The 16566-nt window shown below is 39.3% G+C and overlaps 1 protein-coding gene across 2 annotated transcripts; it reads left to right on the forward strand.

Moving 5' to 3' along the window:
- The first annotated feature begins 567 nt into the window (after nt 1-567).
- Nucleotides 568-6817, forward strand: adrb2a (adrenoceptor beta 2, surface a). Of its 2 annotated transcripts, XM_020595994.1 has the most exons (3): nt 568-2862; nt 3190-3285; nt 3382-6817. In XM_020595994.1, exons 2-3 carry the CDS (start codon nt 3190-3192, stop codon nt 4444-4446), a joined length of 1161 nt encoding a protein of 386 aa, XP_020451650.1. In that variant the 5' UTR covers nt 568-2862; the 3' UTR covers nt 4447-6817. The 2 variants fall into 2 exon arrangements, with proteins under 2 accessions (XP_020451650.1, XP_020451641.1); XM_020595985.1 differs by having other exon boundaries at nt 3190-6816.
- Nucleotides 6818-16566: the final 9749 nt, after the last annotated feature.

Consider the following 16566-nt stretch of genomic DNA (forward strand, 5'->3'; position numbering starts at 1 on the left):
GGATCCTGTGCAACTTCTATATCTGCACCGTCGAGAGCATCTTGACCAGCTGCATCACTGTCTGGTATGGCAGGACCACTGCTATGGACCGCAAGCGCCTGCAGAGAGTGGTAAAGACTGCAGAGAAGATCACCAGGACTCCACTGCCTTCTCTGCAGAGCATTTACCGCCGCAGGGTGCGTAGGAAAGCTGCCTTCATCCTCAAAGATCCCACCCATCCCCAGCACCGACTGGTCACACACCTACCCTCCGGCCAGAGGTTCAAATGCAGGACCTCTAGACTGAAGAACTCTTTCTTTCCGACTGCCATCAGACTTCTAAACAGCTGACTCAGGATCTACCTCATATAATTCCATGCCTACTGTCTACACACTCAGTTCACACATGCATAATTGCACACTCACTGCTGAATATTTGCACACACAGCTCCCATGTAGCATACAGTCTCTCTTCATTATATTGTGTTCTTGTTGTATTCTTCATTATGCTTCTTTCATTGGCTGTTTTACAGTGCCTTAGATTTAGATTTTGTGTTACCTGTGTATCTGCGTTATATTTCACTTATAGCGTTCACTTATAGCGTTCACTTATAGCGTTCATTTGTGGCGTTCGTGTGGACAGCAAAGTAAGAATTTCATTGTTCAGGGAAACATGTTTCCTCACTGTACATGTGACAGTAAACCCTTGACCTGACCTTGACCTTAAAATGGAAAGGGCCCATGCTCTGTGGAGAGGAGATGTGCTCTGTCCATTTCAGGGCAACGTGTGTGTAAGACTTTGTTATATCTTGAGCAAAAGTGAAAATTTTACCATATGATGAGTGCGAGAGGAAACTCATGAGACCATCAAAACATTTGAATTAATCCTGGGATCATGAATATTCCTGTTTGTGGAAACTAGCCAAGATAAATTGCAATTTAAAAAATTGTGTAACTAGACAAATGGTAGGAGGGTCAGAAATCCATGCCAACAATATTTATAGCATGTTTCATGATAGCCTGCCCAGTGAGATTTGGTCTAAAGAGCTGGCCTGGGGTAAACATAGCAACATTTTTTAGGGCCCAAAAACAACATAAAATTTATAGCAGGTGGAAATGCATGTGTCATCATCACTCAGTAAAGTTAGCACAGATGTGCACACAAATTTTAAGATCTAAAACAACAACTCAAAGCCCTGTTTATGATCCATGCTTTATGATAGCGGTTATATTATTCACAGACAAAGCTTGACCTCACGCTATACTGTATTTCAACTAAACTGCCTCCTCTTTTTTTTTTTTTGTTAAAGAGAACGCTAACAAAATTAGTGCAGTAATCTAGTGTTAGCATGGCAGGGACTGAAAGTCTGAAAGAAGCCAGTCAAAGGCAAAGTTGTGCACGTGACAATAAAAGCAGTAAATACTGAATGAAAAGTTCTCAATCTACAGCACACGGCTGGCGTATGGTGTTCAAAGTCAAGTAGTCCTACTGTTGTCCAGTGCATTTATGTGTATACAGAGTAAATCTATGATTGTCATTTATTACCAGTGTGATGCAATCTTTCCACAGAGGGTTTTGTTCTCCAGTGAGTCCCCAGTCCAAATGGTCTAGGATTTATCAGAGCTCTCACTTTAAATAGGATGATGTGCTTCTTAACTCTTTCGAACTCAATTCTCACTCAACTTACACTTGAAAATGTCTGTTGTTGCACACTCATCCTGAAAATTATTTACTGGGCAAATATTATGCTGACTCAGTACAAGCAGAGCAGATGTGCAAACTGATGCAGAAAAAACACATTTACACCCCACAGTGATTTAGTGAATGTGTTCTTGCCCCTTTTTCATCTGTCACTGGCAGCGTTTCGGTTCCCACACAGCCTTCTGTATTTTGTTTAGCTACTGCATAGATGGTACAGTTAATTTTGTGCCAAAATTTAAATAAAATATCTGATACCTAAACAAAAACCCTCAGTGAATAGTTGCTCTCTTTGTGGGCTTTAGACTGTAAGCTTTACAGAAATGCAAATTTGTCCTGACTCCTAAAAACCTCCTTCTATTTGCAGTATTTATAGTTTTGCATTCTGCAGTGCTTTCCTAGTAAAATTACGTACACATAAATGTTTTGTTTTTTATCTACAGTATTTGCAAATTGTTGACCACTCTTAGCTTTATGTTACAGACTTTATAGATAAAGTTAAATGAAAAAAGCACAGAGCACTAACATACCAAAGTTTTGTCTGGATGAGGGGAGCCGTAATATTTAATCTTCCCAGTAAATTATAGATTATACACTGAACTTGCTTTAGCTTGCCAGTTTGTTCACCATGCAACTTTCTCCTCACTTTACAGACTCAGACAAAGCTTCACCTGTTTTACTATGATCTAACTAACAAGCAAGAGCTGTAAAACCACAGCAGTGCATGGACTGCACAGCTAAAACTGTATCTGGGCTACTTTTTTATTTCAACTTTGACCATGATAATGTACATGAATTTCTGTGTAAGCAAAGGACTTTGGTGCTAATGTTTGCATGTGTTCAAAAGATGTAAAGGTGTGGATTTAGAAGTCAGAGCAAGCAACCCTGCAGCCGTGGACAATGTGTTCAAACTCTTAGGAGCTAGCAGCACCCTCCGCAGGCTGGCTATGTGATTGGCTGAGCACTGACCATGATGTCATCACTGCACGTTATAAGTGCTCTGACAAATAGCCTGGGAGACACACTAGAAGAAACACTGCTCAGCTGAGACACAGTCAGTGAGGCGCACGGAGAAAAACATAAAGTAGAAAGGACATGTGACGCTGAATACTTGGCAGGACCTACCTGAACAGTTACATTTCTACTTTATGTGGAAGGCAGGAACCAAGACAACTACCTGTGGAGGTTTGTAGTTTTATTTTTAGATGGTTTGTTTCATGTTCTTTAAGCTGTGCTTGCTAAAGCCTAACAGGGTGCATTACATTTGTTTTATGGTGTCGGTTCTGTAATTTTTCTTCTACTTTTTGGTGAAAATAAAACAAACGGCACACACATCAGTGCAAATTTGTTAGTGACAGTTTTATATGCAGTTCTAGGAGCAGTGCTAGTTTTTTTTATCAGGGCGTTTTTAGATATAAATTAAAATATTCACCTCCCTGTATGTGTGTGTCTGTCTGGGTGTGGGTGTGTGTGTGTACATGTGTTTGTGTTATCCACATATGGTCTCTTCAGATGGGAAGTCCAACCCCCCCAATCTACTGCAATGTGAGTGCAGAGATGTTCAACTTGTCATCAGACCCATCTAAGCACGAGGAGGGTTACAGCGAGGTAACAATGATCCTGCTGGGCATGATCATGTCCTTGCTTGTTCTGTGCATTGTCTTTGGCAACATCCTGGTCATCACTGCGATTGCTCGCTTCCAGCGTCTCCAAAATGTCACCAACTGTTTCATCACGTCCCTGGCCTGTGCTGACTTGGTCATGGGTCTTATTGTGATTCCTTTTGGCGCCTGTTACATCATCTTTAAGACCTGGCACTTTGGTGGCTTCTGGTGTGAATTCTGGACTGCGACTGATGTGCTCTGTGTGACTGCAAGCATCGAGACCCTGTGTGTGATAGCTATAGACCGTTATTTGGCCATTACTTCTCCCTTCCGCTATCAGTCACTGGTGACCAAGTGCAAGGCTCGCATTGTGGTTGTGCTGGTGTGGGTGATTGCCGCCTTGATATCTTTTCTGCCCATACACATGAAGTGGTGGTTATCAGATGATAAAGTAGCTAAGGAGTGCATCGAGGACAGTAACTGCTGTGAGTTCTACACCAACATGGCTTATGCCATCACCTCCTCCATCATCTCCTTCTACATCCCTTTGGTCATCATGGTTTTTGTCTACAGCCGTGTTTTCCAGGAGGCCAAGCGCCAACTGAAGAAGATTGACCAAAGTGTCGGACGTTTTCATACCAGTGACATTAGCAACCTCAAATCTCTAGAGGGCAATAATGGGCGCGCCCACAAGAAGATGAAGTTTTGCCTGCGGGAACACAAAGCTCTAAAGACACTGGGCATCATCATGGGGATATTCACTCTGTGCTGGCTGCCGTTCTTTCTGCTCAATGTGGTGGTGGCCATCTGGAAGGTGGAGGGCATTGACCTCGCCTTCAGGATACTTAACTGGATAGGTTACGCCAACTCTGCCTTTAACCCGTTCATTTACTGCCGGAGTCCAGAGTTCAGGTATGCCTTCAAAGAAATCCTCTGCATGAAGAGGAACCACCTCAAAAACCCGGGACCTGTGAATGGATACATCTATAGCAGGCACAGCTGGCAGAGCGAGCAGCTAGGAAGGAGTAAGGGCAACTCAGATGACGGTGACCCCAGTGAAGGGTGTCTGGGGAAAGGACCGGGGGTTTGCAGTGTTGTGGACAGAGCAGTGGACCCCAATGGGAACTGCAGCAAAGGACTAATGACTGTAACAACTGTTCTTTAAACTCAGAACTCTGAAACTTGTGTAAACAGTGCGATCCAGACATGTTTACACTGCTACCATAAACTTTAGTCCAACTGACTGATGAAGGTAGGGCCAGTCAAACTCACTAGCACAGTCTATGGAAACTGCTTTAAAGAAATCGTTATCATGTTCAGCTGAGAAAAGCATTTCTTTCCTCCTCAAATCCAGTGACTAGATATTGTAGGTAGATAATTTTGCAGTTTATTACACATATAGCGATTTTACATCTACCTCATTACATCTTTATTTACTCTACTAAATGGCCTGGAGATTGTGTATAGTAAGTGCACATTATCTGACTGCAACTGAATTTGTAGGCATGTTGTTTTTATTTCATGCATGGCAGAAGATCCCATCATTTACTAGCATAAAAATCTTTTTAAGTTTAAAGTAAATGTTGTTTGAGGCTGTAAATTCCATTTGAGCATGCCAATTCAACACAGATTAAGTTATTTCCATTAGAAAATGGACAGGGAGTCTTGAAGGATCAATTATAATGCCTCTTAAAATACATTCCAAGTCAAGAAAGTTATAATTTGGCTTTGTTATGATTATTATTATTTTTCCTTTTTGATGGATTGAAAAATGATCAGCAGCAGGTGTGGCAGAACCTGCCTTTCTCTCTGTCTTTACTCATGTCTCAGCAATGTTTGTGAGGCCCTGCTCGTCTTATTTGCAGCTGTTGCATGGGAGTTTCTGTTGTCAGCAGATAACACCAGAGATATGACAGTTCAGGACATCTCACTGGTGCAAGCTGAGAAGCTGCTTGGGCTGTCCTCTGTGAGTCATATGATAAAATGTGTAAGTCTGTATACGTTGTATCAGACAGATTCCATTACCTTCCTTCAAGACATATTTTTAGTGCAAAGCAGATGAATTATGTTTAATATGGTTGACCCTGGGTATTGAACTTTAAGGCTTCTAGCTGTTATATGTGTATATTTTAATGCACGTTTTTGCTACTGTGCATGATGTACAGTTAATCACTATTTGGTACATTATATAGCCATTACACAAGTGAAAGGCAAACTGAGTCTACCCTCTCTCTGCATGTGCCAGTAGCATTAACAGTTGTTCCAAATGTTGCACTTAAATTTTGTAGTTGTTGTTTCAGCATGTACAGTGTTTACTGAAACCTGAGAAACAGTTTTTTTTTAGCCATGGTACAAAGGTACAACCATACATAATAATAAACAGTGTGTCGAAAGCCATGTGATAACAAAGTTCCAGGCTTGGGACGGGGTGATGTTAACTACTCAGGAAAATAAACAGAAATCTCCTGGAGCACTCCTTAGCATTGCACCTTTGTTGCTGTGCCCTGACATTTCCCAGAGTCTTCTCAGTGTAAACAGATGTCTGGATCTTTAAAAAGTCAGTCTAACATTTGCATAAGACACTCAGATGTCAGCAGAACAGAGTCTAAGCTGTTCCAGCTGTTTCAGTCAGTTAGAGTCAGTGACCTATAGGTAATTTTTTGGTTCGCTGTGTCCAGAAAATGCCCCAATCCATCTGAGCGAAGCTCAATAAACATGAAAAATTACATTATCACTGCTGTTTAGCTAGAAAATCAGATAAGTCCCTCTTGAAAAATGACATCAAAATAGGTTATAAGATTATAAAGTATACAGTTTACAGGTTGTGATGACACTCTGTTATGACACATTTTAAGATCGCAGGCTCTTGGGAATGTCACTTTTTTACTTATGTAAATGTTAAAGTAGAATGAGGACACAGAGCTTTAATTGGAAATTTGAACCCAGATTTCCCAGACTAAATAGCTTGTAAAATTAGTACTCTGAAGAAAAATAATGGAGGTGTTGCTGTAGCTGTACCCCTTTCCCCCAGTTAGCTTGATCTCGAGTATGTTCTGAGCAAAATGACAGCATGCTAAATGTGGCTACTAAAGGCAAGGGGGCGAGAAGGGATTCTCTGTCATTCTAAATCGGTGTTAGTGACCTGTGTTGCAAGTGGCATTACCTCTGGAGTGAGGTCAGCTGACACCATCAAAACTGTGAACTTTGTTCCCTCAGAGGAATCGCTATGTACTGTACAGATAGGTTTAGTCAGTGCTTTTACCTTAGGGATAGACAGAACTATGGCGTCATCATAGGTCAGCTTTTCCATATGTTGATTTTTTTTTTCTTTTAATAGTTTCCTTTCATGGATTTACAGCAAAGTAAATTCAGGGGTTCAATGTAATAATAAATGTTTTCAGGTTTTTTTAAGTGCATTTTCACACACTAAGCATAAAACAGATAAATATTTTAGACCAAGATTTTGTTAGATGACTATTGTATTTATTCACTCAGTTAGTTGAAGCACTGACACCAAATTACTTAGTCATTGCTAGATAAAAAAAAGCTTTGTATGTACAATTATAAAAAAGAGTAGGTTTTGAACTACATGTCCACGCTGCTCCCTCCTGGCAGTGGCCTCTCCTTGCACCTCAGCTGTCTGAGACTTATTAATGGTTACTATTTCATCAATAAGTCCATATAATAAGGTATTTAATTCATGTCTTCACCTCCTCATGCTGAAGGACACATCGCAGGTATCTGCTATAAGTCTTGAATGATGAGCTGACACTACAACATTCCAAGTACAGCTGATGGATTTAAACCGTATACAGTGCTTAGTGATGTATGCAGTGTACTTTCAGTTTGGCACCAAGTTATCCATTTAGACCACTGGTAAGATAAAAGGTTCTTTCAGAAGTGGATTCTGGGTTACAGACAAGTCTTAAAAAACATATTAAAGTCTGGCACCTGTATTTTCAGTGTAAAATAATATAATCAGTGTCATTAATTTTATGTGATCCAGGTTCAGGTGGGCTAATGTCAGAGCTGTCCTCACTGATCCAGTATGGTTTCTACTGAATAAAAGTCATTTTGCCCCAAATCCTGTTTAGTAACTTAAAGCAGCACTGTATAGCACTTTCATGAAACATCTGTAATGTTTTTGAACAAGAGAATCTGCATTTGAGTTCATGAACTTTAAACAAATTATGTGTGGAGAGCTATACCTGTTCTATTGTACCATAATATTTGTGTGGAAGGTCTTTTCCTTGTTTGTGACTAAAAACAGACATGAACGATTGCTGCAGAATCTCAGCACAGACATTGTTGAAAGTAAACTATTCTAATAAATTGTGTGTAAATGTGAATTTTCTATGAAAGTTAAATATTGCTTCAGCTGTCATATGACAAGTAAACCTATCATATGTGAACTTATTTTGTGGCCAGAGTGAAAAAAGTTGTCACTCAGCTGAATGTTTACTAAATGTTTGCAAGCTATTTTGGCACGTTTTTGTCACTGTTTATTCAGATAACGAAGCCTGTTACAATATGTGATGTCCTGTGGTATTTAAGTAAAAAGCAAAACTGTATGTGCTGTAACATTTGTATTAAAATAAATTATGTACATGTTGCATGTACTGTAATGTTTTCACTGATTTGTTCTTTATGACCATTAGTGAGTGAACCTATCTAAATGCATCCGGCCTTCATGATGACTGAAGGTTTTCAGTATGGCAAAACCAGCCACCAATATGTGATCCAGATGGAATGATGGAAAGGAAAGAGATCAGGACATTATGAAAATGTTTCCACTCTCCTTTTGAAACTGCACATCTGTCCAATGCTCTAAATAGTCATAGTTTATACAGGGCACACAATTCTATCACAACAATTCAAAAGAGCAGAGACATATAGAACCATAAATCTGTTAAACCACAAAACAGTTTCAATCCTAATATTTGGCATTTAGCTGGAGTGAAAAGTGTTTTCCATTCTTTTTAGGATAAAATACAGCCCCAAATCCCAAAAAGTTGGGACGGTATGTAAAATCAAAATTAACACTGTATAGTTATTTGTAATCATCTGTGTCCTGTATTACACTGAAAACAATACAGCAGCACATGATTTGATGTGATACCTTATCAAATTTTATTCCTTTTTCAAAATAAGCACCTCAATTCTGGTCCCTGCATCACATTCCAAAAAAGTTGGGACAGTAAAGCATTTACCACGGTGTGATGTTGCTGTTCCTTTTCACAACACTTAAAAGACATTTACAGACTGAGGACACCAAGTGATTAAATGTGTCAAGTGTAATTTTGTCCCATTCTTCCTGCAAACAAGTCTTAAGGTGCACAACAGTCCCGGATCTTCATTTACACAGTTTTCATTTCAAACTGACACATTCTCTGTTGGGGACAGGTCAGGGCTGCAGACAGGCCAGTCCAGCACTCACACCCTTTTCCTCCACAGCCAGGCCTTGGTAATGTGCAGTATGAGTTTTTGCATTATCTTGTTGAAATTTGCATGGACATCACTGGAAGAGATGTCGTCTTGAAGGCAACACATGCGGCTCAAACATCTCTCTGTATTTTACAGCATTAATGGCGCCATCACAGAAGTGTAAGTCACCTTTGTCCATTCCTTCTAAAAAAAACCTGAAGCACTGATTCATCTGACCACAGTACACGTTTCCACTGTGTGATGGTCCGTCCCAGATGCCTCTGAGCCCAGAGCAGTCAACTACACCTCTGGACACTGTTGACATAGGGCTTCCTTTTGGCACAGTACAGTTTTAAATGGCATTTATGGATGTAACTATGTATTGTAGTGTCCGATACAGATGTGCCAAAGTAATCCTGAGCTTAAAGAAGAGTGATGATTCTCGATGCAGTGCCACCTGAGGGATCGGAGATCACGGTCATCCAGCTTAGACTTGCTCCCTTGCCCTTTACACACGGATTCTTTAAATCTTTGATGTTATGCCCCATAGAGGGTGACATATCCAAATCCCTTCCTATTTCTTTGAAGAACATTGTTTTTAATAATAATAATTTTCTCACACATATGTTGTCAAACTGGTGGTCCTCGGCTCATCTTTGCTCCTAAAGGGCTCGGCCTTTCCTGGATGCCACTTTTGTACCAAATCATGATGCAGTCACCTGTTGACATCACCTGTTTCAAATGGAATCATTAGTTCATTGTTTTACCTCATTACTGGGCCTGAAATGCAGCCAGCCCAACTGTTTTTGGAATGTGTTGCAGGCATCAGGATTAAAGGCAGTGTTTATTGTGAACAAAGAATAAAATTGATGAGTTGTCACATCAAATAATGTGCTGCTGTGTTGTTTTCAACGTAATACAGGACAAAGATGATTTACACATCACTATTTTCAGGGTTAATTTAGATTTTTGATTTGGGATTGTATGTTTATCTGCTAAATATTGATTAAAAAAATCTTGCCTTGCCTAAAAACCTTAAGGGTAGTTACCATGGTAAGTAATGCAGTTTGATAGAAACCATGAACAAAACAATGGGCATGTAGTAGCTAAATCAGTTAACATGGCAACTAAAGACATTAGACACTGTTTTGAAATGAGATAATGTGCTTTCATGAGCCACAGTGCTCTTTTCTCTTTCTTCTTTTGACAAAGCAGCATGAAACATGATATGCTCCATAGGACAAGTTTTACTTTGTATGACTTAGTGGATTATATATCCTGTAATTTTTCTCCATCCCTTTACCTTTCATATTGTGAATTTTGCAAATTGAGAATTACAACCAGTTGTGAGACTCCTCCAAATGTTAAGATAACTAGCTTACAGCAATATGTAGGCATGAAATGCATATTAAAGACTATTTTATATGTTTTATATTTTTTTAAGTTGCTCCTGTCTAGCTACCTCTGTTTGAAATCAAAGACTCATTGGAAATTGTTCGTTATAAAAGTGGAACGCTTGACAGGCAAAGCAACAGTAACTAATGGCTCAGCGAACAGTCAATTGCAGAACACTGAGGACATTGTGAACGTACAGAGCATTGCTGCAGTATCTGAACAACTGTAAACACTGGACAGTCAGCTCTAAACTTATTTTTATATTACATAAACAGTCTAAAAGTTTTTATCAGCTCATTATTCATGCCTCCCTCCTGCACTTGAATTTCACAGTTCAGCATCAGTGTTGTAGCAGAGACATCTTCAGTGTAACTATATCCACTTTTGTGCCCGAGAGCTCTTCACTACCCTTACCCTTTAATCCTTTAAAACTCAAGTTTTCCCCTACAGTGCCAGATTGCAATTTTAGTTTGTGTCAAAAAATGCTCCATGTTTTTCAGGGGTTTAGAAGTGCACTGAGGCACTTCCACAGGGACGTGCGCAGGCATAATTCCATGAGATCTGCCTCATGCTCTTTGGAGCTTGATAAACAACTTTCATTACTGACAAAGAAACTTCAAGAAATCATGCCCAACTTATTTTGTCATAATTTAGCTCAGGCTTTCAAATAAGCCTTTGCATGGTAATATCTATAATCAGGCTTCAAGAATCGAAGAAGACTAAGATAATAAGGCAATTTTCCCATATGTAGATCTATCATCTCACTGTTAAAATTAAAAAAAAACACCAGGAAGGGAAAATTCTCTGGAAAGAAGGAGTCTGCTTTGGGTAGGGATGACTGTATACAGGGTGTGAGCATGTGAAAATGCTGTTTCTGACAAATCGTTAAGTCCCCTGGCACTTTGGTGACCAAGGCACCGTAATGTCTGCAGTCCCCTTGCTCTCAAGGGCCTTACTAGGATGTGTGTGTATGTTTCAGAGCATGTGGATGTATGTGCACGCATAGGCACATCTAAAATCATAGCTTGTCCACCCCTAAAAAACTAGCTCCACCTGACCTGAGGTTATAAAAGCAAATATGAATTCAAAAGATGGGCTTCATTCGGTTTTCAAGGCCAAAGAAAACGTTGTAAAACACGCCTCAGAAGCTCTGAATGTGATTGCGGATGGTTGTCTGTCTCTATGTGTCAACCCTGCGATAGACTGGCGCCCAGTGTTTGCTCGGATTGGCTCCAGACCCTCCACAACACTCTACAGGATAAGAGGCATAGATAATGAATAGATGTTCCTTGTATTCCCCTCCTGGAATTTTGTTCTTGTGATTATACATCATTTCAACCAGTAACAATTATTTTAGAAGAGGAAAATATGCTTCCTAAGCTAACTAGCATGCTAACTGCCAGCAGGCTTACTGTCAGATTTCAGTTTACTCAAAGGACACCACTGACAGCTTGCTGCTGGTTAAAAATTTCAAAGTTAAGCCAAACAGAACATGCACATGAATCAGTGATGGTGGTGTGTGGATCCCTGAATCTCCCGTGCTTGCTGGTTTATTTCTAATTTTTAATCTTCTTCTCATTTACCATCTTGTGCCTGCTGCTTTCTGTAAGTTAATCATTTAAAATTTCAACGGTTTCTGTATCTCTGGATAACAGATACACAGTCCAGTGTTGCCCTGTGTGATGCAGACTGACTACCAACTGCATCTGTTTTTGGTTTTCTAAGATGAAAAAATATATTAGTGCTACCTAATTTCAAGTGTCAGCCACTTATTTGCTTTATGTTGCTACGGTCAGTGACTGACCTTTGGTTTAAATTTGAATAAATTGGCACAGAGGAAGCAGTGTAAAAGTACCATTTAAAATGTTCTTTTTCTCCTAATGCCTCAATTATCTGACAAAATAGCAGTTATAATTTGCTTCCAAGGAATCAATGTGAGCAAGCTCCAGAGTGTTGTATTCTTAATGGTAAGCAATTTTATTTGTTAGTAGCTTTGTCAAGTTCTCCCCACCATGCTATCAGTGTCTACTAAATGCAAAACAAAGATGCTTGTCTGTTGAGTAAAAAGATGCCTAATATGGTGCTACAGATATGAATATAGCTTGAGGCAGAAGAAACAGATAGCTGTTTCAACTGCTAACTGAACAGCTAGCAACTGTTTCGAAATACTTGTCATGGCAAAAGAAAGCAATGAAGTATAAACATTAAGAAATTCCACCATTTATTTACATTTTTTAAAAATAGAATGCCAGACAAACTGCATGAACTTTGCAAAGCGCAACAACTCAATGTTATGTAGAATATGATGCTCAAATCAGCTCACATGCACGGAACTCAAAAGGCCTGTTATTGAAACCTTAACCAACCATACATTTGCAGCTTCATGTAATAGCTCATAGCCAATGAGAATTATCAGATGCCTGAACTTGAACCTCTTTTAATTAAACTCTGTATAGACAGACAGTGAAACCAGAGCTAATCCCACTAGCTAAGCTTTCATCACCAGCTACTTTAATTGCTGCTATTTACCTTGACCTTACTGAGGTCACAACAGGGCTCTGATAGCATGGATAGTGTTTGATTTGCTGTAAGAACGTCTTCAGATAGGGGGGGGGTTAACCTTAAACTGTCAGTTTTCCTTACTATTACAGAGAGCACGCACTCTCCAATCATCCATGATGGAAAGAAAACTGGAAAAAATGATGCACTGTCTGCATGATGTGGTTGGGTGAATGTGTTAAAAGTCATTCATATGTCACAGTGGTGAAGGATAATGTAGCATAGAAGAGAGCTATTGTCCTTGGAGAATGAGAAGTGTGGTGGCGAAGGACAGGGCAGGGAGGAGACTTGAGGTAGAGACTGTTTGTGTCCAACAAAGCGTGCATGTACTGTATTTCTGTTGAGCTGTACACTACAATACAAATAAGGGAAAAACAGTACAAACAAAGGAAGTGTGACTCACAACCTTTCCAAAGTTTATTTTCTTTGATACATTTTTTCATCATTTATTTAAAGACCTTCCTGACTGGTTAAGCTTATTACAGATCTATTGTGTAAAAAAATGTAGGTATGTGTTTAACAAATTTTACACTTCTCCTTGTGTAAACAAATCACAATTCCAATTTGCATTCTATGTGTACATTTTTGTTTATTGTACCCACCCACTATAGAGTAACAGAATGCCCCATCTGTCAGACTGAGGTGAGAAGTGATGATTTATGGCATGACTTATGGCTTTTTGGCTCCGCCTCCTTTTTGCAGTTCGCTTCCATCTAGGTCTAAGGCTGTCAAGTGTTTTCCTGCTAATTACATTTTTTAAAGGATTTTACACTTAGGTATCACTTTTCATCTTCGAAGCACTTTATTATAAGATTGACAAAAGGTTTTTAATAATAATTTATGATTTTATAACAACATTAAAAGAAGTTATTAGGGTTCCCCCCCAAATTCAGGGTAATTATATCAAAGGATTTCACTCTTAGGTGTTGCTTTCACTTTGACAAGTTAGGATAATAAGGATAAGGATAATCATCTTCATTTGGCCAAGTATGTTACACACAAGGAATTTGTTTCCGATACAGAACCGAGGCAGCCATCTGTGGCACCAACTCACACTGATGGCTCTAACCATCGGGGAAAATTGGGGCTCAGTGTCTTTCCCAAGGACACTTTGACATGTGGACTGCAGGCACCGTGATTCGAATCTCTGATCCTCCGGTTGGGAGACGACTGCTCTACCCACTAAACCACAGTCACCCCAAGTTAATGTGTTGCTATCTAAAAAATTTTATAGATGTAAGGATTAATGTTTCTCACTAAATTAAATGATTAATCTTAGGAAAACGACAGATTCTCCCCACTGCATGGGTTAATTTAGGGTGGGTACAATAGACAAACAGAATATGAAGCCAAAAAATGTACACATAGAATGCCATTATTCTCTTCCACCTTAAAAGGTTTGGCAGTGTACAGTGATGTGAGCATGATTCTGAGAGAGCCAGGGCCAAGGTTTCCTAAAAGCACAGCTTCTTGGTTGTCTTCAAGGCTCAGTTGGTTCCAGTGCATTCTCACACACACATCTTGTCTGTTAAAAAAAAAATCATAAAAGGTTACTTCCCCGAATGAATTATGGTCCATGGGGAATGATGCTTCCCAGGAACCCATGACTTAGTGGTACTTGGTATGTATGTATGACACACAAAATTGTGACATGCATTTCTATTCAGTATCAGTTTTTTATTTCAGCATTCAAGCTACTTTTTGTTTTTCTATCCTAATATCCTCAGTTGTTTTGGATCAATGAATCAAGGTTTACTTGTGAATAGGTGCTACCTACACTTAATTTCATTTCTTCAGTTTTGAGCTTCAGACACATTGTTTGTACAGAAGAGACATGAAAGGAATGCAAATTCTTAATACTTTGTTTGGATATAAAAATATTTGTGCATGGCTTCGAAGTAGTGTTGCTTTATGAAACTGTTAACCAAGAGATCTGACAATGTCATCCAGGACAAATGAAGCTTGTTTTGGAAGGAAGTTCTTTTTTAAGCCAAGGAGATGAGACAATACAAATTATGCCTTTCACAAATTGTTTATTTTTGGGTCACATGAAAGCATTCAATCCTGTGTTTTGCTAATAGTGATATTAATGGATTCTGTACTTCCACATATGTACTGTAATTTACTGAGTGTAAATTTATTAGTCATAAATCCCTGATGTTCAGTAGCCCAGTAACCCTGGTAATACTTAAAAAGGAAGAACAATTCAGTGTTTGTTTTGGCACATTGAAACTGGTTTTGAACTTGTGTGCAGCCTGTGGGAGGGAGGAAGAAACCCTGTGACATTATTCAGCATGCAGATCATGTATGCAAACATTCCTTACTGCCGTACAACAACCTTAAACCTTTTGTTTGCCCTTTCCTGAACTTTCACTTTTACTTGCTAGTTTTTTTTCTGTGCCATTTTCTATTGCGTTAGCACTATAATATGTAGACTAGCTAATATCTGATTACTGCAATTCAGGAAATACCATCAGGTTTTCTTTCCAAAGTGTGGTTAAATTCAAGCAGGACCTTATGTACTGACCAAATCAATACTATAGATATTATTGTCTGAATTTTAAACTCGCCCCATGGTGTATTTTATTAGCACATACACACACACACACACACACACACACAAACTGCCTCTGCTTCTTACTCGGTGTCATACAAGAAATTTCCTGCACAGATTGATGTCATTGGTGGACATCACATGAGTCCAAGTCCTAAATGCAAATACAAATGACACAAATCTTTTTGTCTGTCCCTTTTCTCTCTCACACCTGTTGTAAGAGGCAGTTGGAGCTGATGCAAGGCAGGTGGTGGCTAGGCGTTGTCTTTCACTGCCCACCTCTGGCTAAAATGAGGAACAATACCACCATGACAGCTTTTGCAGCTAAGCATCAATCTAATACAGTAGCTCTCTCTTGTGGCACTTCGATGGCATTATTGTCAGAATAAATCTGCTGGACAGTGGCAACAATGTTGTGCAAATCAGAAAACACATAATAATAATAATAATAATAATAATGGGGTGCATGGTGGAGCAGTGATTACCACTGTTGGCTTTTTGTGTGTCCAGGGTGTACCCTGCCTCTCATTCAGTCTCAGCTGTGATAGGATCCAGTCAGCTGCCTATACATACTTCTGTATCCTTGCCATGGGGTTCTTTTGTTTCTTATTACCCTCCTTCTCTCCCACCTGCCTTTACTTCTCTTGTCATCTTCCTTTCCTTTCCGATCTTCCTATCCCTCACCATCTTTCCTCCTTCCTACTTTGGGGGATCATAGTATGCCCAAAACCCTCCGAATCCTTGCCCAAGCCACTCAAACATTAAGCTACAACTCAGCAGTCAACAAGCAACATACAGTTGCTAAGCAACTAATGCTCAAACAACAGCAACCTCACTGACAGTCACCAAGCATCACTACCCCATTTCATCACTTCACCTAAAGTTGTCCAGCTGTAGTGCTACCTAGTGAAATGCACATGAGAGGCCACTTAATAGAAAAAAAGTGAAAGTGATGATTACATTGCCAATAATAATAAGAAATGTGATCATCACTTTCACTAACAGCATGTTAGCACCACAGCATCCAAAAAAATGTATACCATGCAGCTACAAGTAAATAAATTAATTTCTATAATGGCCAGAAGTCAGTAATTGACTTTTTTATGATCTCTTTGTCAAATATATTTGTTTTTTTTTTTGTTAAGGAGAAGGCTGGCTCTACAGTACAGACAGTATTCTGCTGGTACACCTCCATTTAAAGAATTGCTGGTGTAACCTAGAAAGTCTTGGATGGCAGCTGGAAAAGTAAAATTTGCCAAAGGGAAGCAGACAGTTCAACACATTAAACACCACTTAAGTTTTCTGTAACAAATGAATAATGGAACAAATATTTATTTGGATTTGAATGTTGCT

Source organism: Monopterus albus, unplaced genomic scaffold (assembly GCF_001952655.1).
Source record: "Monopterus albus unplaced genomic scaffold, M_albus_1.0 scaffold2.1, whole genome shotgun sequence".
NCBI classification, from domain to species: Eukaryota; Metazoa; Chordata; class Actinopteri; order Synbranchiformes; family Synbranchidae; genus Monopterus; species Monopterus albus.